The sequence below is a fragment of the Lepisosteus platostomus genome, chromosome 6 (genome assembly GCF_059453375.1).
Source record: "Lepisosteus platostomus isolate fLepPlt1 chromosome 6, fLepPlt1.hap1, whole genome shotgun sequence".
Taxonomy (NCBI): domain Eukaryota; kingdom Metazoa; phylum Chordata; class Actinopteri; order Semionotiformes; family Lepisosteidae; genus Lepisosteus; species Lepisosteus platostomus.
Window position 1 is genome coordinate 1,998,015 of NC_142616.1, and position 27,061 is coordinate 2,025,075.

General features: G+C 48.1%; 1 protein-coding gene and 1 long non-coding RNA gene across 2 annotated transcripts; both read left to right on the forward strand.

The window, feature by feature from the left end:
* Positions 1-95: 95 nt before the first annotated feature.
* Positions 96-26,369, forward strand: LOC148659572 (cytosolic sulfotransferase 1-like). The gene is made up of 8 exons (XM_088637378.1): positions 96-252; positions 1,363-1,500; positions 3,808-3,933; positions 5,297-5,397; positions 17,499-17,625; positions 19,186-19,283; positions 19,360-19,534; positions 26,040-26,369. Coding segments are annotated over exons 1-8 (879 nt in total). The 5' UTR covers positions 96-251; the 3' UTR covers positions 26,153-26,369.
* On the forward strand, positions 20,635-24,031 carry LOC148659573 (uncharacterized). Its single transcript, XR_015939737.1, has 2 exons — positions 20,635-21,228; positions 21,436-24,031. It is a non-coding gene; the product is annotated as an uncharacterized LOC148659573 (long non-coding RNA).
* Positions 26,370-27,061: the final 692 nt, after the last annotated feature.

Genomic DNA, 27,061 nt, shown 5'->3' on the forward strand with positions numbered 1-27,061 from the left:
GAGAGAGGAGGGGAGTATGGAGGGTGACTGGAGCTTGACAATGGAGGAGAGGAGAGAGGAGAGAGGAGAGAGGAGAGAGGGGAGGAGGGGAGGGGGGAGGAGAAGTGGAACAGAGTTCACTCGCACGGAAGAGAGTTTCCGTCTGCTGAGGAAGCAGACACACAGGACCCTGGACACAGAGTAAAGAGCACTGGATTCTGGATAAAATACACAGGATACAGCAGACCGTGCACAAGGCTGCAGTCAGGCACAGTAAGTCAGCTGCTTGAGAGTGAGAGAGTGTGTGAGTGTGAGTGTGAGAGAGTGAGAGAGTGAGAGTGTGTGAGTGAGAGAGTGAGAGTGTGTGAGTGAGTGTGAGAGTGAGCGTCTGCTACCTGTGAGGACAAACAGTCATGGTCTTTCAGTGGGCTGGTGGACGTGTGTGTGTGTGTTGTGTGAGTGTGTGTGTGCTGTGTGCGCTGGTGTGTACAGTCATAATGTGTCAGTGATTTCTAACAGTGATCTCTCTACACATCTCTTAATGTATAGAGATCTCGTCAGGGTGAGAGAAAGAATCCAGTATAGAGATCTCTTCTAGAAGAGAGGGGTCTCAGTATAGAGATCTCTTCAAGAAGAGAGAGGGGTCCCAGTATAGAGATCTCTTCAAGAAGAGAGAGGTCCCAGTATAGAGATCTCTTCAAGAAGAGAGAGGGGTCCCAGTATAGAGATCTCTTCAAGAAGAGAGAGGTCCCAGTATAGAGATCTCTTCAAGAAGAGAGGGGTCCCAGTATAGAGATCTCTTCAAGAAGAGAGAGGTCCCAGTATAGAGATCTCTTCAAGAAGAGAGGGTTCCCAGTATAGCGATCTCTTCAGGAAGAGAGAGAGAGACATGGGGAGAGAGAGAGACAGGGAGAGGAGAGAGAAACAGGGGGAGAGACAGAGACAGGGTTAGAGACGGGGAGAGAGAGACAGGTAAGATACAGGGGAAAGAGAGAGATAGGGTTAGAGACAGGGGGAGAGAGAGAGACAGAGTTAGAGACGGGGGTGGAGAGAGAGACAGGTAAGATACAGGGGGAAAGAGAGACAGGTAAGACACAGGGGGAGAGAGAGAGACAGGTAAGACACAGGGGGAGAGAGAGACAGGGTTAGAGACAGGGGGAGAGAGAGAGACAGGTAAGATACAGAGGGAGGGTGAGAGAGAGAGAGACAGGGGCTGGTGGACTGTGTAGGATCTCTGGGTCTTCAGAACTAGCACATGGGTCCAACCAGCCTGCTCCCTGCAAAGATCTGGGTTCAGGGAGAGACCTCAGGCAGCTCAGGACTGGGGGGACAGGGGATCCCCATCACAGTCCGATCAGCTCACACTGAGCGTCTCTCTCTCAGTGATGGAGGTGCAGCGCCCAGAGCTCACTGAATTTCGGGGGGTCTGTATGTCCCACTACTTCACCGACAACTTTGACAATGTGGAGAAGTTCCAGGCCAGACCAGATGACATCCTGATCGCCACATACCCTAAAGCTGGTGAGTCTGTATGAACCCCTCTCTCTCTCAGTGCAGTGTTAATGTACTGGAGTGTCCAGTCAGTGTGTGTGTATTAACCCCTCTCTCTCTCAGTGCAGTGTTAATGTACTGGAGTGTCCAGTCAGTGTGTCTGTATGAACCCCTCTCTCTCTCAGTGCAGTGTTAATGTACTGGAGTGTCCAGTCAGTGTGTCTGTATTAACCCCTCTCTCTCTCAGTGCAGTGTTAATGTACTGGAGTGTCCAGTAAGTGTGTCTGTATGAACCCCTCTCTCTCTCAGTGCAGTGTTAATGTACTGGAGTGTCCAGTCAGTGTGTGTGTATTAACCCCTCTCTCTCTCAGTGCAGTGTTAATGTACTGGAGTGTCCAGTCAGTGTGTGTGTATTAACCCCTCTCTCTCTCAGTGCAGTGTTAATGTACTGGAGTGTCCAGTCAGTGTGTCTGTATTAACCCCTCTCTCTCTCTCAGTGCAGTGTTAATGTACTGGAGTGTCCAGTCAGTGTGTCTGTATGAACCCCTCTCTCTCTCAGTGCAGTGTTCATGTACTGGAGTGTCCAGTCAGTGTGTGTGTATTAACCCCTCTCTCTCTCAGTGCAGTGTTAATGTACTGGAGTGTCCAGTCAGTGTGTGTGTATTAACCCCTCTCTCTCTCAGTGCAGTGTTCATGTACTGGAGTGTCCAGTCAGTGTGTCTGTATTAACCCCTCTCTCTCAGTGCAGTGTTAATGTACTGGAGTGTCCAGTCAGTGTGTCTGTATTAACCCCTCTCTCTCTCAGTGCAGTGTTAATGTACTGGAGTGTCCAGTCAGTGTGTGTGTATTAACCCCTCTCTCTCTCAGTGCAGTGTTAATGTACTGGAGTGTCCAGTCAGTGTGTCTGTATTAACCCCTCTCTCTCTCAGTGCAGTGTTAATGTACTGGAGTGTCCAGTCAGTGTGTGTGTATGAACCCCCCTCTCTCTCTCAGTGCAGTGTTAATGTACTGGAGTATCCAGTCAGTGTGTCTGTATTAACCCCTCTCTCTCTCAGTGCAGTGTTAATGTACTGGAGTGTCCAGTCAGTGTGTTTGTATTAACCCCTCTCTCTCTCTCAGTGCAGTGTTAATGTACTGTAGTGTCCAGTCAGTGTGTCTGTATTAACCCCTCTCTCTCTCAGTGCAGTGTTAATGTACTGGAGTGTCCAGTCAGTGTGTTTGTATTAACCCCTCTCTCTCTCTCAGTGCAGTGTTAATGTACTGGAGTGTCCAGTCAGTGTGTGTGTATGAACCCCCCTCTCTCTCTCAGTGCAGTGTTAATGTACTGGAGTATCCAGTCAGTGTGTCTGTATTAACCCCTCTCTCTCTCAGTGCAGTGTTAATGTACTGTAGTGTCCAGTCAGTGTGTCTGTATTAACCCCTCTCTCTCTCAGTGCAGTGTTAATGTACTGGAGTGTCCAGTCAGTGTGTTTGTATTAACCCCTCTCTCTCTCTCAGTGCAGTGTTAATGTACTGGAGTGTCCAGTCAGTGTGTCTGTATTAACCCCTCTCTCTCTCTCAGTGCAGTGTTAATGTACTGGAGTGTCCAGTCAGTGTGTCTGTATTAACCCCTCTCTCTCTCAGGGCAGTGTTAATGTACTGGAGTGTCCAGTAAGTGTGTCTGTATTAACCCCTCTCTCTCTCAGTGCAGTGTTAATGTACTGGAGTGTCCAGTCAGTGTGTCTGTATTAACCCCTCTCTCTCTCAGTGCAGTGTTAATGTACTGGAGTGTCCAGTCAGTGTGTCTGTATTAACCCCTCTCTCTCTCAGTGCAGTGTTCATGTACTGGAGTGTCCAGTCAGTGTGTCTGTATGAACCCCTCTCTCTCTCAGTGCAGTGTTCATGTACTGGAGTGTCCAGTCAGTGTGTGTGTATTAACCCCCCTCTCTCTCAGTGCAGTGTTAATGTACTGGAGTGTCCAGTCAGTGTGTGTGTATTAACCCCTCTCTCTCTCTCAGTGCAGTGTTCATGTACTGGAGTGTCCAGTCAGTGTGTCTGTATGAACCCCTCTCTCTCTCAGTGCAGTGTTCATGTACTGGAGTGTCCAGTCAGTGTGTGTGTATTAACCCCCCTCTCTCTCAGTGCAGTGTTCATGTACTGGAGTGTCCAGTCAGTGTGTGTGTATTAACCCCTCTCTCTCTCTCAGTGCAGTGTTCATGTACTGGAGTGTCCAGTCAGTGTGTGTGTATTAACCCCTCTCTCTCTCAGTGCAGTGTTAATGTACTGGAGTGTCAGTCAGTGTGTCTGTATGAACCCCTCTCTCTCTCTGTGCAGTGTATTAACCCCTCTCTCTGTCAGGTACGACCTGGATGTCGGAGCTGTTAGACCAGGTGTATTTTGGTGTCTCAGACCCTGGGCGTTCCTCCTTACCAGTGTATGAACGAGTTCCCTTCCTGGAGATATGTGTTCCCAGTTTAATAACAGGTACCCGCGCTCCCTCTGCTGGTCAGATCTGGTAATAATTCTTCCTACAGTTTTTCAATACCCAGTTCACGTTCTCCAAACCCTTCACACAGTTAACACAACAGCCCTCCAGGTGGATCGAATGAATGATTTTTCCATTGCTTAGAGACAGAATGCATTCGGTGAACATACCTGTAGTGTTCAAAATTCACCCAAACGCTACTATCAGCAAAACACTGACTAGACGGGGAGCTGGATGAGTTCTGAACTGGGATTATAATCAGACTCCACTGACACTGACAGAGCAATCTGAGACTCTCCAGGCTGGACTGGACTGACTGCACTGGGAGCTGGATGAGTTCTGAACTGGGATTATAATCAGACTCCACTGACACTGACAGAGCAGTCTGAGGCTCTCCAGGCTGGACTGGTCTGACTGGACTGGGAGCTGGATGAGTTCTGAACTGGGATTATAATCAGACTCCACTGGCACTGACAGAGCAGTCTGAGACTCTCCAGGCTGGACTGGACTGACTGGACTGGGAGCTGGATGAGTTCTGAACTGGGATTATAATCAGACTCCACTGGCACTGACAGAGCAGTCTGAGACTCTCCAGGCTGGACTGGACTGACTGCACTGGGAGCTGGATGAGTTCTGAACTGGGATTATAATCAGACTCCACTGACACTGACAGAGCAGTCTGAGGCTCTCCAGGCTGGACTGGTCTGACTGGACTGGGAGCTGGATGAGTTCTGAACTGGGATTATAATCAGACTCCACTGACACTGACAGAGCAGTCTGAGGGTCTCCAGGCTGGACTGGACTGGGAGCTGGATGAGTTCTGAACTGGGATTATAATCAGACTCCACTGACACTGACAGAGCAGTCTGAGACTCTCCAGGCTGGACTGGACTGACTGGACTGGGAGCTGGACGAGCTCTGAACTGGGATTATAATCAGACTCCACTGACACTGACAGAGCAGTCTGAGACTCTCCAGGCTGGACTGGACAGACTGGACTGGGAGCTGGATGAGTTCTGATCTGGGATTATAATCAGACTCCACTGACACTGACAGAGCAGTCTGAGACTCTCCAGGCTGGACTGGACTGACTGGACTGGGAGCTGGATGAGTTCTGAACTGGGATTATAATCAGACTCCACTGACACTGACAGAGCAGTCTGAGACTCTCCAGGCTGGACTGGTCTGACTGGACTGGGAGCTGGATGAGTTCTGAACTGGGATTATAATCAGACTCCACTGACACTGCCAGAGCAGTCTGAGACTCTGCAGGCTGGACTGGTCTGACTGGTCTGTATCTCCTCCAGTCTGTGTTTAATCCCGGTTATCCTGTTTGAGTGCGGGGTGTCTCTGTCTCCGCAGGGACAGAGGCTGTGGAGAAGATGAGCTCACGCCCCCGGCTGATCAAGACCCACCTGCCCCTGCAGCTGGTGCCCCCTTCCTTCTGGGAGCAGAACTGCAGGGTGAGGCAGAGGGCTGTGTGTAGTGTGTGGAGAGTGTTTGTGTAGTGTGTGCGGTGTGTGTAGAGAGTGTGTACACAGTGTGTTTCACGTCTTTGAGGAGTCTTTGTAGAGTGTGTGTAGAGTCCGAGTGTATGTGTAGTGTGTGTGTAGTGTGTGCAGCGTCTGTGCAGAGCATGTATAGTGTGTGCACAGTGTGTGAAGTGTGTATAGTGTGTGTGGTATTTGTAGTGTGTGTAGTGTGTGTGGTATTTGTAGTGTGTGTAGTGTGTGTAGTGTGTATAGTGTGTGTGGTATTTGTAGTGTGTGTAGTGTGTAGTGTGTGTAGTATTTGTAGTGTGTGTAGTGTGTGTAGTGTGTATAGTGTGTGTGGTATTTGTAGTGTGTGAAGTGTGTATAGTGTGTGTAGTATTTGTAGTGTGTATAGTGTGTGTGGTATTCGTAGTGTGTGTAGTGTGTATAGTGTGTATAGTGTGTGTGGTATTTGTAGTGTGTGTAGTGTGTGTAGTGTGTAGTGTGTGTAGTATTCGTAGTGTGTGTAGTGTGTATAGTGTGTGTGGTATTTGTAGTGTGTGTAGTGTGTAGTGTGTGTAGTATTCGTAGTGTGTGTAGTGTTTATAGTGTGTGTGGTATTTGTAGTGTGTGAAGTGTGTGTAGTGTGTATAGTGTGTGTGGTATTTGTAGTGTGTGAAGTGTGTGTAGTGTGTATAGTGTGTGTGGTATTTGTAGTGTGTGTAGTGTGTGTAGTGTGTATAGTGTGTGTGGTATTTGTAGTGTGTGTAGTGTGTGTAGTGTGTATAGTGTGTGTAGTGTGTATAGTGTGTGTGGTATTTGTAGTGTGTGTAGTGTGTGTGGTATTTGTAGTGTGTGAAGTGTGTGTAGTGTGTATAGTGTGTGTGGTATTTGTAGTGTGTGTGGTATTTGTAGTGTGTGAAGTGTGTGTAGTGTGTGTGGTATTTGTAGTGTGTGTAGTGTGTGTAGTGTGTGTGGTATTTGTAGTGTGTGAAGTGTGTGTAGTGTGTATAGTGTGTGTGGTATTTGTAGTGTGTGTGGTATTTGTAGTGTGTGAAGTGTGTGTAGTGTGTGTGGTATTTGTAGTGTGTATAGTGTGTGTAGTGTGTATAGTGTGTGTGGTATTTGTAGTGTGTGTAGTGTGTGTAGTGTGTGTGGTATTTGTAGTGTGTATAGTGTGTGTAGTGTGTATAGTGTGTGTGGTGTGTATAGTGTGTGTGGTATTCGTAGTGTGTGTAGTGTGTGTAGTGTGTGTGGTATTCGTAGTGTGTGTAGTGTGTATAGTGTGTGTAGTATTTGTAGTGTGTATAGTGTGTGGTATTCGTAGTGTGTGTAGTGTGTATAGTGTGTGTGGTATTTGTAGTGTGTGTAGTGTGTATAGTGTGTGTGGTATTCGTAGTGTGTGTAGTGTGTATAGTGTGTGTGGTATTTGTAGTGTGTGTAGTGTGTATAGTGTGTGTAGTGTGTATAGTGTGTGTGGTATTTGTAGTGTGTATAGTGTGTATAGTGTGTGGTATTCGTAGTGTGTGTAGTGTGTATAGTGTGTGTGGTATTTGTAGTGTGTGAAGTGTGTATAGTGTGTGTAGTGTGTATAGTGTGTGTGGTATGTGTAGTGTGTATAGTGTGTGTAGTGTGTGTAGTGTGTATAGTGTGTGTGGTATTTGTAGTGTGTGAAGTGTGTATAGTGTGTGTGGTATTTGTAGTGTGTGAAGTGTGTATAGTGTGTGTAGTGTGTATAGTGTGTGTGGTATGTGTAGTGTGTATAGTGTGTGTAGTGTGTGTAGTGTGTATAGTGTGTGTGGTATTTGTAGTGTGTGAAGTGTGTATAGTGTGTGTGGTATTTGTAGTGTGTGTAGTGTGTATAGTGTGTGTAGTGTGTATAGTGTGTGTGGTATTTGTAGTGTGTATAGTGTGTGTGGTATTTGTAGTGTGTGAAGTGTGTATAGTGTGTGTGGTATTTGTAGTGTGTGAAGTGTGTATAGTGTGTGTAGTGTGTATAGTGTGTGTGGTATGTGTAGTGTGTATAGTGTGTGTAGTGTGTGTAGTGTGTATAGTGTGTGTGGTATTTGTACTGTGTATAGTGTGTGTGGTATTTGTAGTGTGTGTAGTGTGTGTAGTGTGTATAGTGTGTGTGGTATTTGTAGTGTGTGAAGTGTGTGTAGTGTGTATAGTGTGTGTGGTATTTGTAGTGTGTGTGGTATTTGTAGTGTGTGAAGTGTGTGTGGTATTTGTAGTGTGTGTAGTGTGTGTAGTGTGTATAGTGTGTGTGGTATTTGTAGTGTGTGAAGTGTGTGTAGTGTGTATAGTGTGTGTGGTATTTGTAGTGTGTGTGGTATTTGTAGTGTGTGAAGTGTGTGTAGTGTGTGTAGTGTGTGTAGTGTGTGTGGTATTTGTAGTGTGTGTAGTGTGTGTAGTGTGTGTGGTATTTGTAGTGTGTGTAGTGTGTATAGTGTGTGTAGTGTGTATAGTGTGTGTGGTATTTGTAGTGTGTGTAGTGTGTGTGGTATTTGTAGTGTGTGAAGTGTGTGTAGTGTGTATAGTGTGTGTGGTATTTGTAGTGTGTGTGGTATTTGTAGTGTGTGAAGTGTGTGTAGTGTGTGTGGTATTTGTAGTGTGTGTAGTGTGTGTAGTGTGTATAGTGTGTGTGGTATTTGTAGTGTGTGAAGTGTGTGTAGTGTGTATAGTGTGTGTGGTATTTGTAGTGTGTGTGGTATTTGTAGTGTGTGAAGTGTGTGTAGTGTGTGTGGTATTTGTAGTGTGTATAGTGTGTGTAGTGTGTATAGTGTGTGTGGTATTCGTAGTGTGTGTAGTGTGTGTAGTGTGTATAGTGTGTGTGGTATTTGTAGTGTGTGTAGTGTGTGTAGTGTGTGTGGTATTTGTAGTGTGTATAGTGTGTGTAGTGTGTGTAGTGTGTATAGTGTGTGTGGTGTGTATAGTGTGTGTGGTATTCGTAGTGTGTGTAGTGTGTGTAGTGTGTGTGGTATTCGTAGTGTGTGTAGTGTGTATAGTGTGTGTAGTATTTGTAGTGTGTATAGTGTGTGGTATTCGTAGTGTGTGTAGTGTGTATAGTGTGTGTGGTATTTGTAGTGTGTGTAGTGTGTATAGTGTGTGTGGTATTCGTAGTGTGTGTAGTGTGTATAGTGTGTGTGGTATTTGTAGTGTGTGTAGTGTGTATAGTGTGTGTGGTATTTGTAGTGTGTATAGTGTGTATAGTGTGTATAGTGTGTGGTATTCGTAGTGTGTGTAGTGTGTATAGTGTGTGTGGTATTTGTAGTGTGTGAAGTGTGTATAGTGTGTGTAGTGTGTATAGTGTGTGTGGTATGTGTAGTGTGTATAGTGTGTGTAGTGTGTGTAGTGTGTATAGTGTGTGTGGTATTTGTAGTGTGTGAAGTGTGTATAGTGTGTGTGGTATTTGTAGTGTGTGAAGTGTGTATAGTGTGTGTAGTGTGTATAGTGTGTGTGGTATGTGTAGTGTGTATAGTGTGTGTAGTGTGTGTAGTGTGTATAGTGTGTGTGGTATTTGTAGTGTGTGAAGTGTGTATAGTGTGTGTGGTATTTGTAGTGTGTGTAGTGTGTATAGTGTGTGTAGTGTGTATAGTGTGTGTGGTATTTGTAGTGTGTATAGTGTGTGTGGTATTTGTAGTGTGTGAAGTGTGTATAGTGTGTGTGGTATTTGTAGTGTGTGAAGTGTGTATAGTGTGTGTAGTGTGTATAGTGTGTGTGGTATGTGTAGTGTGTATAGTGTGTGTAGTGTGTGTAGTGTGTATAGTGTGTGTGGTATTTGTACTGTGTATAGTGTGTGTGGTATTTGTAGTGTGTGTAGTGTGTGTAGTGTGTATAGTGTGTGTGGTATTTGTAGTGTGTGAAGTGTGTGTAGTGTGTATAGTGTGTGTGGTATTTGTAGTGTGTGTGGTATTTGTAGTGTGTGAAGTGTGTGTAGTGTGTGTGGTATTTGTAGTGTGTGTAGTGTGTATAGTGTGTGTGGTATTTGTAGTGTGTGAAGTGTGTGTAGTGTGTATAGTGTGTGTGGTATTTGTAGTGTGTGTGGTATTTGTAGTGTGTGAAGTGTGTGTAGTGTGTATAGTGTGTGTGGTATTTGTAGTGTGTGAAGTGTGTGTAGTGTGTATAGTGTGTGTAGTGTGTATAGTGTGTGTGGTATTTGTAGTGTGTGAAGTGTGTATAGTGTGTGTAGTGTGTGTAGTGTGTGTGGTATTTGTAGTGTGTGTAGTGTGTGTAGTGTGTGTGGTATTTGTAGTGTGTGTAGTGTGTGTAGTGTGTATAGTGTGTGTGGTATTCGTAGTGTGTGTAGTGTGTGTAGTGTGTATAGTGTGTGTGGTATTTGTAGTGTGTGTAGTGTGTGTAGTGTGTGTGGTATTTGTAGTGTGTATAGTGTGTGTAGTGTGTGTAGTGTGTATAGTGTGTGTGGTGTGTATAGTGTGTGTGGTATTCGTAGTGTGTGTAGTGTGTGTAGTGTGTGTGGTATTCGTAGTGTGTGTAGTGTGTATAGTGTGTGTAGTATTTGTAGTGTGTATAGTGTGTGGTATTCGTAGTGTGTGTAGTGTGTATAGTGTGTGTGGTATTTGTAGTGTGTGAAGTGTGTATAGTGTGTGTAGTGTGTGTAGTGTGTGTGGTATTTGTAGTGTGTGTAGTGTGTGTAGTGTGTATAGTGTGTGTGGTATTTGTAGTGTGTATAGTGTGTGTAGTGTGTATAGTGTGTGTGGTATTTGTAGTGTGTATAGTGTGTGTGGTATTTGTAGTGTGTGTAGTGTGTGTAGTGTGTGTGGTATTTGTAGTGTGTGTAGTATTTGTAGTGTGTGTAGTGTGTGTAGTGTGTGTAGTGTGGGTACAGAGCGTGTGCAGAGTGTGTAGTCTGTGAAGTTTGTATAGTGTGTGCAGAGCATGTGAAGAGTGTGTGTAGTATGTGTAGAATGTGTGTAGTGTGTGAAGTGTGTGTGAAGTGTGCGTGTAGTGTGCGTGTAGTGTGCGTGTAGTGTGTGTGTAGTGTGTGGTTGGTGTCCTTGGTGTATGAGGGCAGACTTCAGACAGATCTCATCAGACTGTCGAGGTGTGACTGGTCAGACAGATCTCATCAGACTGTCGAGGTGTGACTGGTCAGACAGATCTCATCAGACTGTCGAGGTGTGACTGGTCAGACAGATCTCATCAGACTGTCGAGGTGTGACTGGTCAGACAGATCTCATCGGGCTGTCGAGGTGTGACTGGTCAGACAGTGATCTCATCAGACTGTCGAGGTGTGACTGGTCAGACAGATCTCATCAGACTGTCGAGGTGTGACTGGTCAGACAGATCTCATCGGGCTGTCGAGGTGTGACTGGTCAGACAGTGATCTCATCAGACTGTCGAGGTGTGACTGGTCAGACAGTGATCTCATCGGGCTGTCGAGGTGTGACTGGTCAGACAGTGATCTCATCAGACTGTCGAGGTGTGACTGGTCAGACAGATCTCATCGGGCTGTCGAGGTGTGACTGGTCAGACAGTGATCTCATCAGACTGTCGAGGTGTGACTGGTCAGACAGATCTCATCAGACTGTCGAGGTGTGACTGGTCAGACAGTGATCTCATCAGACTGTCGAGGTGTGACTGGTCAGACAGTGATCTCATCAGACTGTCGAGGTGTGACTGGTCAGACAGTGATCTCATCGGGCTGTCGAGGTGTGACTGGTCAGACAGTGATCTCATCGGGCTGTCGAGGTGTGACTGGTCAGACAGATCTCATCGGGCTGTCGAGGTGTGACTGGTCAGACAGATCTCATCAGACTGTCGAGGTGTGACTGGTCAGACAGATCTCATCGGGCTGTCGAGGTGTGACTGGTCAGACAGATCTCATCGGGCTGTCGAGGTGTGACTGGTCAGACAGATCTCATCAGACTGTCGAGGTGTGACTGGTCAGACAGTGATCTCATCAGACTGTCGAGGTGTGACTGGTCAGACAGTGATCTCATCAGACTGTCGAGGTGTGACTGGTCAGACAGTGATCTCATCAGACTGTCGAGGTGTGACTGGTCAGACAGTGATCTCATCAGACTGTCGAGGTGTGACTGGTCAGACAGATCTCATCAGACTATCGAGGTGTGACTGGTCAGACAGTGATCTCATCAGACTGTCGAGGTGTGACTGGTCAGACAGTGATCTCATCAGACTGTCGAGGTGTGACTGGTCAGACAGATCTCATCGGGCTGTCGAGGTGTGACTGGTCAGACAGATCTCATCAGACTGTCGAGGTGTGACTGGTCAGACAGATCTCATCAGACTGTCGAGGTGTGACTGGTCAGACAGATCTCATCGGGCTGTCGAGGTGTGACTGGTCAGACAGATCTCATCAGACTGTCGAGGTGTGACTGGTCAGACAGATCTCATCAGACTGTCGAGGTGTGACTGGTCAGACAGATTTCATCAGACTGTCGAGGTGTGACTGGTCAGACAGTGATCTCATCAGACTGTCGAGGTGTGACTGGTCAGACAGATCTCATCGGGCTGTCGAGGTGTGACTGGTCAGACAGTGATCTCATCGGACTGTCGAGGTGTGACTGGTCAGACAGATCTCATCAGACTGTCGAGGTGTGACTGGTCAGACAGTGATCTCATCAGACTGTCGAGGTGTGACTGGTCAGACAGATCTCATCGGGCTGTCGAGGTGTGACTGGTCAGACAGATCTCATCAGACTGTCGAGGTGTGACTGGTCAGACAGATCTCATCAGACTGTCGAGGTGTGACTGGTCAGACAGATCACATCGGGCTGTCGAGGTGTGACTGGTCAGACAGATCTCATCAGACTGTCGAGGTGTGACTGGTCAGACAGTGATCTCATCGGACTGTCGAGGTGTGACTGGTCAGACAGATCTCATCAGACTGTCGAGGTGTGACTGGTCAGACAGATCTCATCGGGCTGTCGAGGTGTGACTGGTCAGACAGATCTCATCAGACTGTCGAGGTGTGACTGGTCAGACAGTGATCTCATCGGACTGTCGAGGTGTGACTGGTCAGACAGATCTCATCGGACTGTCGAGGTGTGACTGGTCAGACAGTGATCTCATCGGGCTGTCGAGGTGTGACTGGTCAGACAGATCTCATCAGACTGTCGAGGTGTGACTGGTCAGACAGTGATCTCATCAGACTGTCGAGGTGTGACTGGTCAGACAGTGATCTCATCAGACTGTCGAGGTGTGACTGGTCAGACAGATCTCATCGGACTGTCGAGGTGTGACTGGTCAGACAGATCTCATCGGACTGTCGAGGTGTGACTGGTCAGACAGTGATCTCATCAGACTGTCGAGGTGTGACTGGTCAGACAGATCTCATCAGACTGTCGAGGTGTGACTGGTCAGACAGTGATCTCATCGGACTGTCGAGGTGTGACTGGTCAGACAGATCTCATCAGACTGTCGAGGTGTGACTGGTCAGACAGATCTCATCGGGCTGTCGAGGTGTGACTGGTCAGACAGTGATCTCATCAGACTGTCGAGGTGTGACTGGTCAGACAGATCTCATCAGACTGTCGAGGTGTGACTGGTCAGACAGATCTCATCGGGCTGTCGAGGTGTGACTGGTCAGACAGTGATCTCATCAGACTGTCGAGGTGTGACTGGTCAGACAGATCTCATCGGGCTGTCGAGCTGTGACTGGTCAGACAGATCTCATCAGACTGTCGAGGTGTGACTGGTCAGACAGTGATCTCATCGGGCTGTCGAGGTGTGACTGGTCAGACAGATCTCATCAGACTGTCGAGGTGTGACTGGTCAGACAGATCTCATCAGACTGTCGAGGTGTGACTGGTCAGACAGTGATCTCATCAGACTGTCGAGGTGTGACTGGTCAGACAGTGATCTCATCAGACTGTCGAGGTGTGACTGGTCAGACAGATCTCATCAGACTGTCGAGGTGTGACTGGTCAGACAGTGATCTCATCGGGCTGTCGAGGTGTGACTGGTCAGACAGTGATCTCATCAGACTGTCGAGGTGTGACTGGTCAGACAGATCTCATCAGACTGTCGAGGTGTGACTGATCAGACAGTGATCTCATCAGACTGTCGAGGTGTGACTGGTCAGACAGATCTCATCAGACTGTCGAGGTGTGACTGGTCAGACAGATCACATCGGGCTGTCGAGGTGTGACTGGTCAGACAGATCTCATCAGACTGTCGAGGTGTGACTGGTCAGACAGATCTCATCAGACTGTCGAGGTGTGACTGGTCAGACAGATCTCATCGGACTGTCGAGGTGTGACTGGTCAGACAGATCTCATCGGACTGTCGAGGTGTGACTGGTCAGACAGTGATCTCATCGGGCTGTCGAGGTGTGACTGGTCAGACAGATCTCATCGGGCTGTCGAGGTGTGACTGGTCAGACAGATCTCATCAGACTGTCGAGGTGTGACTGGTCAGACAGTGATCTCATCAGACTGTCGAGGTGTGACTGGTCAGACAGTGATCTCATCAGACTGTCGAGGTGTGACTGGTCAGACAGATCTCATCGGACTGTCGAGGTGTGACTGGTCAGACAGAGCTCATCGGACTGTCGAGGTGTGACTGGTCAGACAGTGATCTCATCAGACTGTCGAGGTGTGACTGGTCAGACAGATCTCATCAGACTGTCGAGGTGTGACTGGTCAGACAGTGATCTCATCGGACTGTCGAGGTGTGACTGGTCAGACAGATCTCATCAGACTGTCGAGGTGTGACTGGTCAGACAGATCTCATCGGGCTGTCGAGGTGTGACTGGTCAGACAGTGATCTCATCAGACTGTCGAGGTGTGACTGGTCAGACAGATCTCATCAGACTGTCGAGGTGTGACTGGTCAGACAGATCTCATCGGGCTGTCGAGGTGTGACTGGTCAGACAGATCTCATCAGACTGTCGAGGTGTGACTGGTCAGACAGTGATCTCATCGGGCTGTCGAGGTGTGACTGGTCAGACAGATCTCATCAGACTGTCGAGGTGTGACTGGTCAGACAGATCTCATCAGACTGTCGAGGTGTGACTGGTCAGACAGTGATCTCATCAGACTGTCGAGGTGTGACTGGTCAGACAGTGATCTCATCAGACTGTCGAGGTGTGACTGGTCAGACAGATCTCATCAGACTGTCGAGGTGTAACTGGTCAGACAGTGATCTCATCGGGCTGTCGAGGTGTGACTGGTCAGACAGTGATCTCATCAGACTGTCGAGGTGTGACTGGTCAGACAGATCTCATCAGACTGTCGAGGTGTGACTGATCAGACAGTGATCTCATCAGACTGTCGAGGTGTGACTGGTCAGACAGATCTCATCAGACTGTCGAGGTGTGACTGGTCAGACAGATCACATCGGGCTGTCGAGGTGTGACTGGTCAGACAGATCTCATCAGACTGTCGAGGTGTGACTGGTCAGACAGATCTCATCAGACTGTCGAGGTGTGACTGGTCAGACAGATCTCATCGGACTGTCGAGGTGTGACTGGTCAGACAGATCTCATCAGACTGTCGAGGTGTGACTGGTCAGACAGTGATCTCATCGGGCTGTCGAGGTGTGACTGGTCAGACAGATCTCATCGGGCTGTCGAGGTGTGACTGGTCAGACAGATCTCATCGGGCTGTCGAGGTGTGACTGGTCAGACAGTGATCTCATCGGGCTGTCGAGGTGTGACTGGTCAGACAGTGATCTCATCAGACTGTCGAGGTGTGACTGGTCAGACAGTGATCTCATCAGACTGTCGAGGTGTGACTGGTCAGACAGATCTCATCAGACTGTCGAGGTGTGACTGGTCAGACAGATCTCATCGGGCTGTCGAGGTGTGACTGGTCAGACAGTAATCTCATCAGACTGTCGAGGTGTGACTGGTCAGACAGATCTCATCAGACTGTCGAGGTGTGACTGGTCAGACAGATCTCATCAGACTGTCGAGGTGTGACTGGTCAGACAGATCTCATCGGGCTGTCGAGGTGTGACTGGTCAGACAGATCTCATCAGACTGTCGAGGTGTGACTGGTCAGACAGATCTCATCAGACTGTCGAGGTGTGACTGGTCAGACAGATCTCATCGGGCTGTCGAGGTGTGACTGGTCAGACAGATCTCATCGGACTGTCGAGGTGTGACTGGTCAGACAGATCTCATCGGGCTGTCGAGGTGTGACTGGTCAGACAGTGATCTCATCAGACTGTCGAGGTGTGACTGGTCAGACAGATCTCATCAGACTGTCGAGGTGTGACTGGTCAGACAGATCTCATCGGACTGTCGAGGTGTGACTGGTCAGACAGTGATCTCATCGGACTGTCGAGGTGTGACTGGTCAGACAGATCTCATCAGACTGTCGAGGTGTGACTGGTCAGACAGTGATCTCATCAGACTGTCGAGGTGTGACTGGTCAGACAGATCTCATCAGACTGTAGAGGTGTGACTGGTCAGACAGATCTCATCGGGCTGTCGAGGTGTGACTGGTCAGACAGTGATCTCATCAGACTGTCGAGGTGTGACTGGTCAGACAGATCTCATCGGGCTGTCGAGGTGTGACTGGTCAGACAGTGATCTCATCGGGCTGTCGAGGTGTGACTGGTCAGACAGATCTCATCAGACTGTCGAGGTGTGACTGGTCAGACAGATCTCATCAGACTGTCGAGGTGTGACTGGTCAGACAGATCTCATCAGACTGTCGAGGTGTGACTGGTCAGACAGTGATCTCATCAGACTGTCGAGGTGTGACTGGTCAGACAGATCTCATCAGACTGTCGAGGTGTGACTGGTCAGACAGATCTCATCAGACTGTCGAGGTGTGACTGGTCAGACAGATCTCATCGGGCTGTCGAGGTGTGACTGGTCAGACAGTGATCTCATCAGACTGTCGAGGTGTCACTGGTCAGACAGATCTCATCAGACTGTCGAGGTGTGACTGGTCAGACAGATCTCATCGGGCTGTCGAGGTGTGACTGGTCAGACAGATCTCATCGGGCTGTCGAGGTGTGACTGGTCAGACAGTGATCTCATCAGACTGTCGAGGTGTGACTGGTCAGACAGATCTCATCAGACTGTCGAGGTGTGACTGGTCAGACAGATCTCATCGGGCTGTCGAGGTGTGACTGGTCAGACAGATCTCATCAGACTGTCGAGGTGTGACTGGTCAGACAGATCTCATCAGACTGTCGAGGTGTGACTGGTCAGACAGATCTCATCGGGCTGTCGAGGTGTGACTGGTCAGACAGTGATCTCATCAGACTGTCGAGGTGTCACTGGTCAGACAGATCTCATCGGGCTGTCGAGGTGTGACTGGTCAGACAGATCTCATCGGGCTGTCGAGGTGTGACTGGTCAGACAGATCTCATCGGGCTGTCGAGGTGTGACTGGTCAGACAGTGATCTCATCGGACTGTCGAGGTGTGACTGGTCAGACAGTGATCTGTGTTCTCTCTCTCTACAGGTGATGTGTGTGTTTAGTGTGTACAGGGTGTGTTGAGTGTCTTCTCTCTCTCTACAGGTGATGTGTGTGTGTTCAGTGTGTACAGGGTGTGTGTTGAGTGTCTTCTCTCTCTCTACAGGTGAAGTGTGTGTACAGGGCATGTTGAGTGTCTTCTCTCTCTCTACAGGTGATGTGTGTCCATTGTGTACAGGGTGTGTTGAGTGTCTTCTCTCTCTCTACAGGTGATGAGTGTGTGTCCAGTGTGTACAGGGTGTGTTGAGTGTCTTCTCTCTCTGCAGGTGATGAGTGTGTGTCCAGTGTGTACAGTGTGTGTTGAGTGTCTTCTCTCTCTCTACAGGTGATGTGTGTGTGTGTTCGGTGTGTACAGGGTGTGTTGAGTGTCTTCTCTCTTTCTACAGGTGATGAGTGTGTGTCCAGTGTGTACAGGGTGTGTTGAGTGTCTTCTCTCTCTCTACAGGTGATGAGTGTGTGTCCAGTGTGTACAGGGTGTGTTGAGTGTCTTCTCTCTCTCTGCAGGTGATGAGTGTGTGTCCAGTGTGTACAGGGTGTGTTGAGTGTCTTCTCTCTCTGCAGGTGATGAGTGTGTGTCCAGTGTGTACAGTGTGTGTTGAGTGTCTTCTCTCTCTCTGCAGGTGATGTGTGTTCAGTGTGTACAGGGTGTGTTGAGTGTCTTCTCTCTCTGCAGGTGATCTATGTGGCTCGGAATCCGAAGGACAACGTCGTCTCTTATTTCCACTTCGACAGGATGAATTTTCTCCAGCCGGAGCCTGGAGACTGGAACAGCTTTCTGGAGAGATTCTGCCAGGGAAAGAGTGAGACTGTTCACACCTCAACCCTCTCTCTCAGTGCAGTGTTAATGTACTGGAGTGTCAGTCAGTGTGTGTGTATTAACCCCTCTCTCTCAGTGCAGTGTTAATGAACTGGAGTGTCCAGTCAGTGTGTCTGTATTAACCCCTCTCTCTCAGTGCAGTGTTAATGTACTGGAGTGTCCAGTCAGTGTGTGTGTATTAACCCCTCTCTCTCTCAGTGTGTCTGTATTAACCCCTCTCTCTCTCAGTGTGTCTGTATTAACCCCTCTCTCTCTCTCTCAGTGCAGTGTTAATGTACTGGAGTGTCCAGTCAGTGTGTCTGTATTAACCCCTCTCTCTCTCAGTGTGTCTGTATTAACCCCTCTCTCTCTCTCTCAGTGCAGTGTTAATGTACTGGAGTGTCAGTCAGTGTGTGTGTATTAACCCCTCTCTCTCAGTGCAGTGTTAATGAACTGGAGTGTCCAGTCAGTGTGTCTGTATTAACCCCTCTCTCTCAGTGCAGTGTTAATGTACTGGAGTGTCCAGTCAGTGTGTGTGTATTAACCCCTCTCTCTCTCAGTGTGTCTGTATTAACCCCTCTCTCTCTCAGTGTGTCTGTATTAACCCCTCTCTCTCTCTCTCAGTGCAGTGTTAATGTACTGGAGTGTCCAGTCAGTGTGTCTGTATTAACCCCTCTCTCTCTCAGTGTGTCTGTATTAACCCCTCTCTCTCTCTCTCAGTGCAGTGTTAATGTACTGGAGTGTCCAGTCAGTGTGTCTGTATTAGCCCCTCTCTCTCTCAGTGCAGTGTTAATGTACTGGAGTGTCCAGTCAGTGTGTGTGTATTAACCCCTCTCTCTCTCAGTGCAGTGTTAATGTACTGGAGTGTCCAGTCAGTGTGTCTGTATTAACCCCTCTCTCTCTCAGTGTGTCTGTATTAACCCCTCTCTCTCTCTCTCAGTGCAGTGTTAATGTACTGGAGTGTCCAGTCAGTGTGTCTGTATTAGCCCCTCTCTCTCTCAGTGCAGTGTTAATGTACTGGAGTGTCCAGTCAGTGTGTGTGTATTAACCCCTCTCTCTCTCAGTGCAGTGTTAATGTACTGGAGTGTCCAGTCAGTGTGTCTGTATTAACCCCTCTCTATCTCTCAGTGCAGTGTTAATGTACTGTAGTGTCCAGTCAGTGTGTCTGTATTAACCCCTCTCTCTCTCTCAGTGCAGTGTTAATGTACTGGAGTGTCCAGTCAGTGTGTCTGTATTAACCCATCTCTCTCTCAGTGTGTGTGTATTAACCCCTCTCTCTCTCAGTGCAGTGTTCATGTACTGGAGTGTCCAGTCAGTGTGTCTGTATTAACCCCTCTCTCTCTCAGTGCAGTGTTCATGTACTGGAGTGTCCAGTCAGTGTGTCTGTATTAACCCCTCTCTCTCTCAGTGCAGTGTTAATGTACTGGAGTGTCCAGTCAGTGTGTCTGTATTAACCCCTCTCTCTCTCTCAGTGCAGTGTTAATGTACTGGAGTGTCCAGTCAGTCTGTATGAACCCCTCTCTCTCTCTCAGTGTGTGTGTATGAACCCCTCTCTCTCTCTCAGTGGTGTTTGGCTCCTGGTACGATCATGTCACAGGATGGTGGGAGCGCAGACAGACTCATCCCCAGCTGCTCTACCTGTTCTATGAGGATCTGAAGGAGGTGAGGCTGCAGTTCCCCAGTCTGACACCGGGTGGCGCTGTGTGAGTGTGTGACTGCAGCGCCGTGTCTGCCCCAGGACCTGCCCCGCGAGCTGGACCGGCTGTGTGCCTTCCTGGGCGTGCCCCTGAGCGAGCCGGACAGGCAGGCCGTGCTGAGGGCGGTCGGGTTCGAGACCATGAGGATCCAGAGCCAGAAATTCTTCTCCATCTCAGGCCTGATGGACCAGAGCATCTCTCCCTTCATGAGGAAGGGTGAGCAGGGAGGAGTTCCACTTCTGTCTGAGGGTGTTTGTCTGCCCTCTCTCTCCTCTCACTCCCCCCTCTCTCTCTCTCTCCTCTCTCTCCCCTGTCTCTCTCTCTCTCCTCTCTCTCCCCTGTCTCTCTCTCAATTCAATTCAGTTCAGTTCAAGGTGCTTTATTAGCATGACCGATGGGTACAATCAGTGTTGCCAAAGCAAATAAAAATAATAAAATTAGCATAGAACAAAACAAAAAATAGAAGTAAAATAAAATCTACAGACATGTTACAGACATTTACAACAAAGACATATTATATAATATTGACATACTGTAGGCAGCTGGAGCATTATTGGGAGACGGACTCACTGTTCCTCAGGCTGTGACAGGAGATCACATACTGGGCTGCCAGATCAACTGAGTTCCCTCCTCCCTCTCCCAGTAGGATTGGGACCCGTTGTGATTCTGGCAGGTGTGGGAACTCTAGGACTATATTTCTGAATTTGGGGAAGAATGTTTCTCTGATCCCAGAGTATCTGTCACAGTGCAGTAGGAAGTGCACCTCTGTCTCTATTTCTCCCCGCTGGCAGTGGGAGCACAGCCTGTCCTCTCTGGGCAGCCAGGTCTGCCTGTGTCCAGTGTGTGTGTCCAGGCTGTGGTCACTGAGCCTGTCCTCTCTGGACAGCCAGGTCTGCCTGTGTCCAGTGTGTGTGTCCAGGCTGTGGTCACTGAGCCTGTCCTCTCTGGGCAGCCAGGTCTGCCTGTGTCCAGTGTGTGTGTCCAGGCTGTGGTCACTGAGCCTGTCCTCTCTGGACAGCCAGGTCTGCCTGTGTCGCCCAGTTTCTATGGCCAGGTTGTGGTCACTGAGCCTGTACTTCGTCAGGGTCTGTTTCTGTTTGTAATTTTTTATTTTGGTCAAATATTCAGCTAGTGTGTATTGTCTGTTTAAGGTTCTGTAGCATTCCAGTTTATGTTGTGTTTGTGTGTGTGTGTCCCAGTGTGTGAGATATTGCTGTTTGATCTGTGCTGTGATGTGGTTGAGTCTGGGTTGTGGTGCTCTAGCAGTGCTGTCCTGAGGCTGGTTAGTGTTGGTGTGGCTCAGGTCGGTGAGCCTCAGGACCAGCTGGCTCAGGGGGCTCTGTTTTGGGCTCAGCTCTTGGCTGAGCAGGGCTTTGTGGTGGTAGGAATTTTGGTCACTGTTTTTTAGGTGTAGCCAATACTTTAATATTCTTTTCTGTATGTTTATCAATAGTGGGTACTGGCCTAATTCGGCCCTGCACCCGTTGTTAGGAGTTTTTCTCTGCACACGGAGGATGATTCTACAGATCTCCATGTGCAGAGTTTCTGTGGGGTGTTTGTCCCATTGGGTGTAATCCTGGTCTGTGAGGGGACCCCACACTTCACTGCCGTATAGGGCAATGGGTTGGATTACACTTTCAAATATTTGGAGCCAGATTCTTGTTGGTGGGTTGATGTTGAAGAGCCTCCTTCTTATTGCGTAGAAAGCCCTGAGTGCCTTCTCCCTCAGTGCCTTCACTGCCAGGTCAAAACTCCCGGAAGAGCTGATGGTGAGACCGAGATATGTGTAGCTGGATGTGTGCTCCAATGTGTTGTTGTTCAGTATGAATTTGTACCTGTTTCCCTGAGGTCTGGCTTTCTTCTGGAAAACCATAACTCTGGTCTTGTCCAGATTGACTGTCAGTGCCCAGGTCTGACAGTACTGCTCCAGCAGTGCCAGGTTCTGCTGTTCTGGGTCCAGATTGACTGTCAGTGCCCAGGTCTGACAGTCCTGCTCCAGCAGTGCCAGGCTCTGCTGTTCTGGGTCCAGATGGGCTGTCAGTGCCCAGGTCTGACAGTCCTGCTCCAGCAGTGCCAGGTTCTGCTGTTCTGGGTCCAGATGGGCTGGCAGTGCCCAGGTCTGACAGTACTGCTCCAGCAGTGCCAGGTTCTGCTGCAGCCCCTGTTCTGTGGGCGACAGCAGGACCAGGTCATCTGCGTAGAGCAGGAACTTGATTTCTGTGTGGTGTAGTGTGAGACCAGGAGCTGCAGACTGCTCCAACATTCCTGCTAATTCATTGATATAGATATTGAACAGTGTTGGGCTCAGGCTGCAGCCCTGTCTCACCCCGCGGCCTTGGGTGAAGAATTTAGTCCTTTTGTTTCCAATTTTCACTGCACATTTGCTCTCTGAATACATTGATTTAATGATGTCGTACACTTTGCCCCCTATGCCACTTTGGAGTAGTTTATAAAACAATCTCTCATGCCAAATCGAGTCAAATGCTTTTTTGAAATCGACAAAGCAGGCAAAAATGTTTCCTTTGTGTTTTTGGTGGACGTGTTTGTCTATCAGTGTGTGTAGGGTGTAAATGTGATCAGATGTGCGGTGATCTGGCAAGAAGCCAATCTGACTTTTACTCAGGACATTGTGTTCGGTAAGGAAGGCCAGTATTCGTGTATTTAGGATACTGCAGAATACCTTCCCCAGGTTACTGTTCACACAGATGCCCCGGTAGTTGTTGGGATCGAGTTTATCTCCACTCTTATAGATGGGCGTGATCAGTCCTTGGTTCCAGGCCTCGGGGAAACATCCAGCTGTCATGATGAGATTGAGGAGTTTGAGCAGGGCTTGTTGCAACTTTGGGCTGCTGTGTCTCAGCATCTCATTGTTGACTCCATCATGGCCACAGGCTTTGTGTGGTCTGAGGGCCTGGAGTTTGTCCAGTAGCTCCTGCTCAGTGATTGGGGAGTCTAAGGGGTTTTGGTTGTCTTTGATAGCCAATTCCAAAATTTTGAGTTTTTCATAAATGGTGTTTTGGTCTGATTGATTTGTATTTGGGAGCTTTTCATAGAGATTTTCAAAGTATGTTTGCCAGATTGTTCCATTTTGGATGGCCAATTCTTCTGGTTTTGATTTGTTTAAGTTGTTCCACTTCTCCCAGAAACAATTCTGATTTAGTGACTCCTCAATTTCTGCAAGTTGTTTGTCTATGTATGTGTTTCTTTTCTTTTTCAGCGTGTGTTTGTAAAGTTTTACCATGTCACAGTACCTGAGTCGCAGATCTGTGTTGTGTGGTTGTCTGTGTTTTTCATTTGAGACTTTTCGTAGTGCATTTCTGATGTTTTTGCACTCCGTATCAAACCACTTTTCTTTTGCTTTTGTTTTTTGGTATTTTTTTGATGTAGTTGTTTTTAGCTTAGATTTTGATGCTAGTTTGTGGAATAGGTGATTTAGTTTTTGTGTGGCCAAGTTTATGCCTAATTTGTTGGTTTGATACGGAGTGTTTAGGAATGTGTCCATCAGTGTCTGAATTTCCTCATGGCCCAGTGCAGTTTGGTATCTGTCTAGGCTGTCTGTGTCCCATCTGTACGCCTGGTTGAGGTCATACAGCTGGCTGGGCTGTGTCAGTGTGTCTCTGTGCTGGTGTGTTCTCTTCATGTAGAGTGTGATCTGGCTGTGGTCGGAGAGGGGAGTTTGTGGCCTGACAGTGAAGGCACTGATACAGGAGGGGTCCAGGTCGGTGATGGCGTAGTCCACCACACTGCTGCCCAGAGCTGAGCTGTAGGTGAACCTGCCTAGAGAGTCCCCTCTAGTCCTGCCGTTGACGATGTACAGGCCCAGCCCTTGACAGAGCTGCAGCAGCTCGCGCCCAGTGCTGTTGACCGTGGTGTCATGGCTGCACCTGTGTGAGGTGACCGGTGTGTGGTACAGAGGGGATTGTCCGAATATGTGAGTATTTCCCTGTGTGCTGGTGAAGTCTGCCACTCTCTCTCCCCTCTCGCCTCTCTCTTCACTCAATTCAATTCAATTCAATTCAAGGTGCTTTATTAGCATGACCGTTGGGTACAATCAGTGTTGCCAAAGCAAATAAAAATAATAAAATAATAAATAATCACTCTCTCTCCCCTCTCTCCTCTCTCTCTCCCCTCTCTCCTCTCTCTCCCCTCTCTCCTCTCTCTCTCCTCTCTCTTCACTCTCTCTCCCCTCTCTCCTCTCTCTCTCCTCTCTCTCCCCTCTCTCCTCTCTCTCCCCTGTCTCTCCCCTTCACTCTCTCCTCTCTCTCCCCTCTCCTCTCTCTCCCCTCTCTCCTCTCTCTCTCCTCTCTCTTCACTCTCTCTCCCCTCTCTCCTCTCTCTTCACTCTCTCTCCCCTCTCTTCTCTCTCTCTCCTCTCTCTTCACTCTCTCTCCCCTCTCTCCTCTCTCTCCCCTCTCTCCTCTCTCTCTCCTCTCTCTTCACTCTCTCTCCCCTCTCTCCTCTCTCTCTCCTCTCTCTCCCCTCTCTCCTCTCTCTCCCCTGTCTCTCCCCTTCACTCTCTCTCCTCTCTCTCCCCTCTCCTCTCTCTCCTCTCTCTTCACTCTCTCTCTCCTCTCTCCCCTCTGCTCTCACTCCACACTCTCTCCTATCTCTCTCTCTCTTCACTCAGTTTCAATTCAATTCAAGGTGCTTTATTAGCATGACCGATGGGTACAATCAGTGTTGCCAAAGCAAAGAAAAATAATAAAATTAACATGGAACAAAACAAAAAATAGAAGTAAAATAAAATCTACAGACATGTTACAGACATTTACAACAAAGACATATTATAAAATATTGACATATTCTGTAGGCGGCTGGAGCATTATTGGGAGACAGACTCACTGTTCCTCAGGCTGGGACAGGAGATCACACTGTATTATTATTATTGAGAGACAGGCTCACTGTCTGTTCCTCAGGCTGGGACAGGAGATCACACACTGTATTATTATTATTGAGAGACGGGCTCACTGTCTGTTCCTCAGGCTGGGACAGGAGATCACACACTGTATTATTATTATTGAGAGACAGGCTCACTGTCTGTTCCTCAGGCTGGGACAGGAGATCACACACTGTATTATTATTATTGAGAGACGGGCTCACTGTCTGTTCCTCAGGCTGGGACAGGAGATCACACACTGTATTATTATTATTGAGAGACAGGCTCACTGTCTGTTCCTCAGGCTGGGACAGGAGATCACACACTGTATTATTATTATTGAGAGACAGGCTCACTGTCTGTTCCTCAGGCTGGGACAGGAGATCACACACTGTATTATTATTATTGAGAGACGGGCTCACTGTCTGTTCCTCAGGCTGGGACAGGAGATCACACACTGTATTATTATTATTGAGAGACGGGCTCACTGTCTGTTCCTCAGGCTGGGACAGGAGATCACACACTGTATTATTATTATTGAGAGACGGGCTCACTGTCTGTTCCTCAGGCTGGGACAGGAGATCACACACTGTATTATTATTATTGAGAGACGGGCTCACTGTCTGTTCCTCAGGCTGACAGGAGATCACACACTGTATTATTATTATTGAGAGACAGGCTCACTATCTGTTCCTCAGGCTGGTACAGGAGATCACACACTGTATTATTATTATTGAGAGACAGGCTCACTGTTCCTCAGGCTGGGACAGGAGATCACACACTGTATTATTATTATTGAGAGACAGGCTCACTGTTCCTCAGGCTGGGACAGGAGATCACACACTGTATTATTATTATTGAGAGAGGGGCTCACTGTCTGTTCCTCAGGCTGGGACAGGAGATCACACACTGTATTATTATTATTGAGAGACAGGCTCACTGTCTGTTCCTCAGGCTGGGACAGGAGATCACACACTGTATTATTATTATTGAGAGAGGGGCTCACTGTCTGTTCCTCAGGCTGGGACAGGAGATCACACACTGTATTATTATTATTGAGAGACGGGCTCACTGTCTGTTCCTCAGGCTGGGACAGGAGATCACACACTGTATTATTATTATTGAGAGACAGGCTCACTGTCTGTTCCTCAGGCTGGGACAGGAGATCACACACTGTATTATTATTATTGAGAGACGGGCTCACTGTTCCTCAGGCTGGGACAGGACATCACACACTGTATTATTATTATTGAGAGACAGGCTCACTGTCTGTTCCTCGGGCTGGGACAGGAGATCACATGCTGTATTATTATTATTGAGAGACGGGCTCACTGTCTGTTCCTCAGGCTGGGACAGGAGATCACACACTGTATTATTATTATTGAGAGAGGGGCTCACTGTCTGTTCCTCAGGCTGGGACAGGAGATCACACACTGTATTATTATTATTGAGAGAGGGGCTCACTGTCTGTTCCTCAGGCTGGGACAGGAGATCACACACTGTATTATTATTATTGAGAGACAGGCTCACTGTCTGTTCCTCAGGCTGGGACAGGAGATCACACACTGTATTATTATTATTGAGAGACAGGCTCACTGTCTGTTCCTCAGGCTGGGACAGGAGATCACACACTGTATTATTATTATTGAGAGACAGGCTCACTGTTCCTCAGGCTGGGACAGGAGATCACACACTGTATTATTATTATTGAGAGACGGGCTCACTGTCTGTTCCTCAGGCTGGGACAGGAGATCACACACTGTATTATTATTATTGAGAGACAGGCTCACTGTCTGTTCCTCAGGCTGGGACAGGAGATCACAGTCTCTCTCTCCTCTCTCTCAGGGATGGTGGGAGACTGGAAGAATCACTTCACAGTCGCTCAGAGTGAGGCGTTCGATGAAGACTACCGGAGGAAGATGAAGGACAGCACACTGAGCTTCAGAATGGAGCTCTAGAGAGAGGAGAGCTCAGCTCAGAGGGGTCTAGTCTATTAAAGGGCACATTATAATAATTCCTCACTCTTTTAATTCTTTTTAGTCTAAAACTGACTGGACACTACAGTACACTGGACTATGCCAGAAATACTTTTATCACTAATATTATGTGTCCTGTCATATGATACGCCATGTTTTTCCAGTCCCTGTAACAGATTAAAAGTAGAAAAACATGTTAGCAGGAGTCATTTTCTGTGTTTACAGACATAGGACTTTACAGATTAACCCAAATTCTTCTTTTGAATGCTGACCAAATTTTAAATTAAAAACCTCACCACTCTCTCTCAGTGCAGTGTTAATGTACTGGAGTGTCCAGTCAGTGTGTCTGTATTAACCCCTCTCTCTCTCAGTGCAGTGTTAATGTACTGGAGTGTCCAGTCAGTGTGTCTGTATTAACCCCTCTCTCTCTCAGTGCAGTGTTAATGTACTGGAGTGTCCAGTCAGTGTGTCTGTATTAACCCCTCTCTCTCTCAGTGCAGTGTCAATGTACTGGAGTGTCCAGTCAGTGTGTCTGTATTAACCCCTCTCTCTCTCAGTGCAGTGTTCATGTACTGGAGTGTCCAGTCAGTGTGTCTGTATTAACCCCTCTCTCTCTCAGTGCAGTGTCAATGTACTGGAGTGTCCAGTCAGTGTGTCTGTATTAACCCCTCTCTCTCTCAGTGCAGTGTTCATGTACTGGAGTGTCCAGTCAGTGTGTCTGTATGAACCCCTCTCTCTCTCAGTGCAGTGTTAATGTACTGGAGTGTCCAGTCAGTGTGTCTGTATTAACCCCTCTCTCTCACTGCAGTGTTCATGTACTGGAGTGTCCAGTCAGTGTGTCTGTATTAACCCCTCTCTCTCAGTGCAGTGTTCATGTACTGGAGTGTCCAG

Coding starts and splice junctions, on each gene's coding strand:
- LOC148659572 (XM_088637378.1), top strand. Junction 3,934..5,296: donor TGTTCCCAGTTTAATAACAG/GTACCCGCGCTC, acceptor CTGTCTCCGCAG/GGACAGAGGCTGTGGAGAAG. Junction 5,398..17,498: donor TCTGGGAGCAGAACTGCAGG/GTGAGGCAGAGG, acceptor CTCTCTCTGCAG/GTGATCTATGTGGCTCGGAA.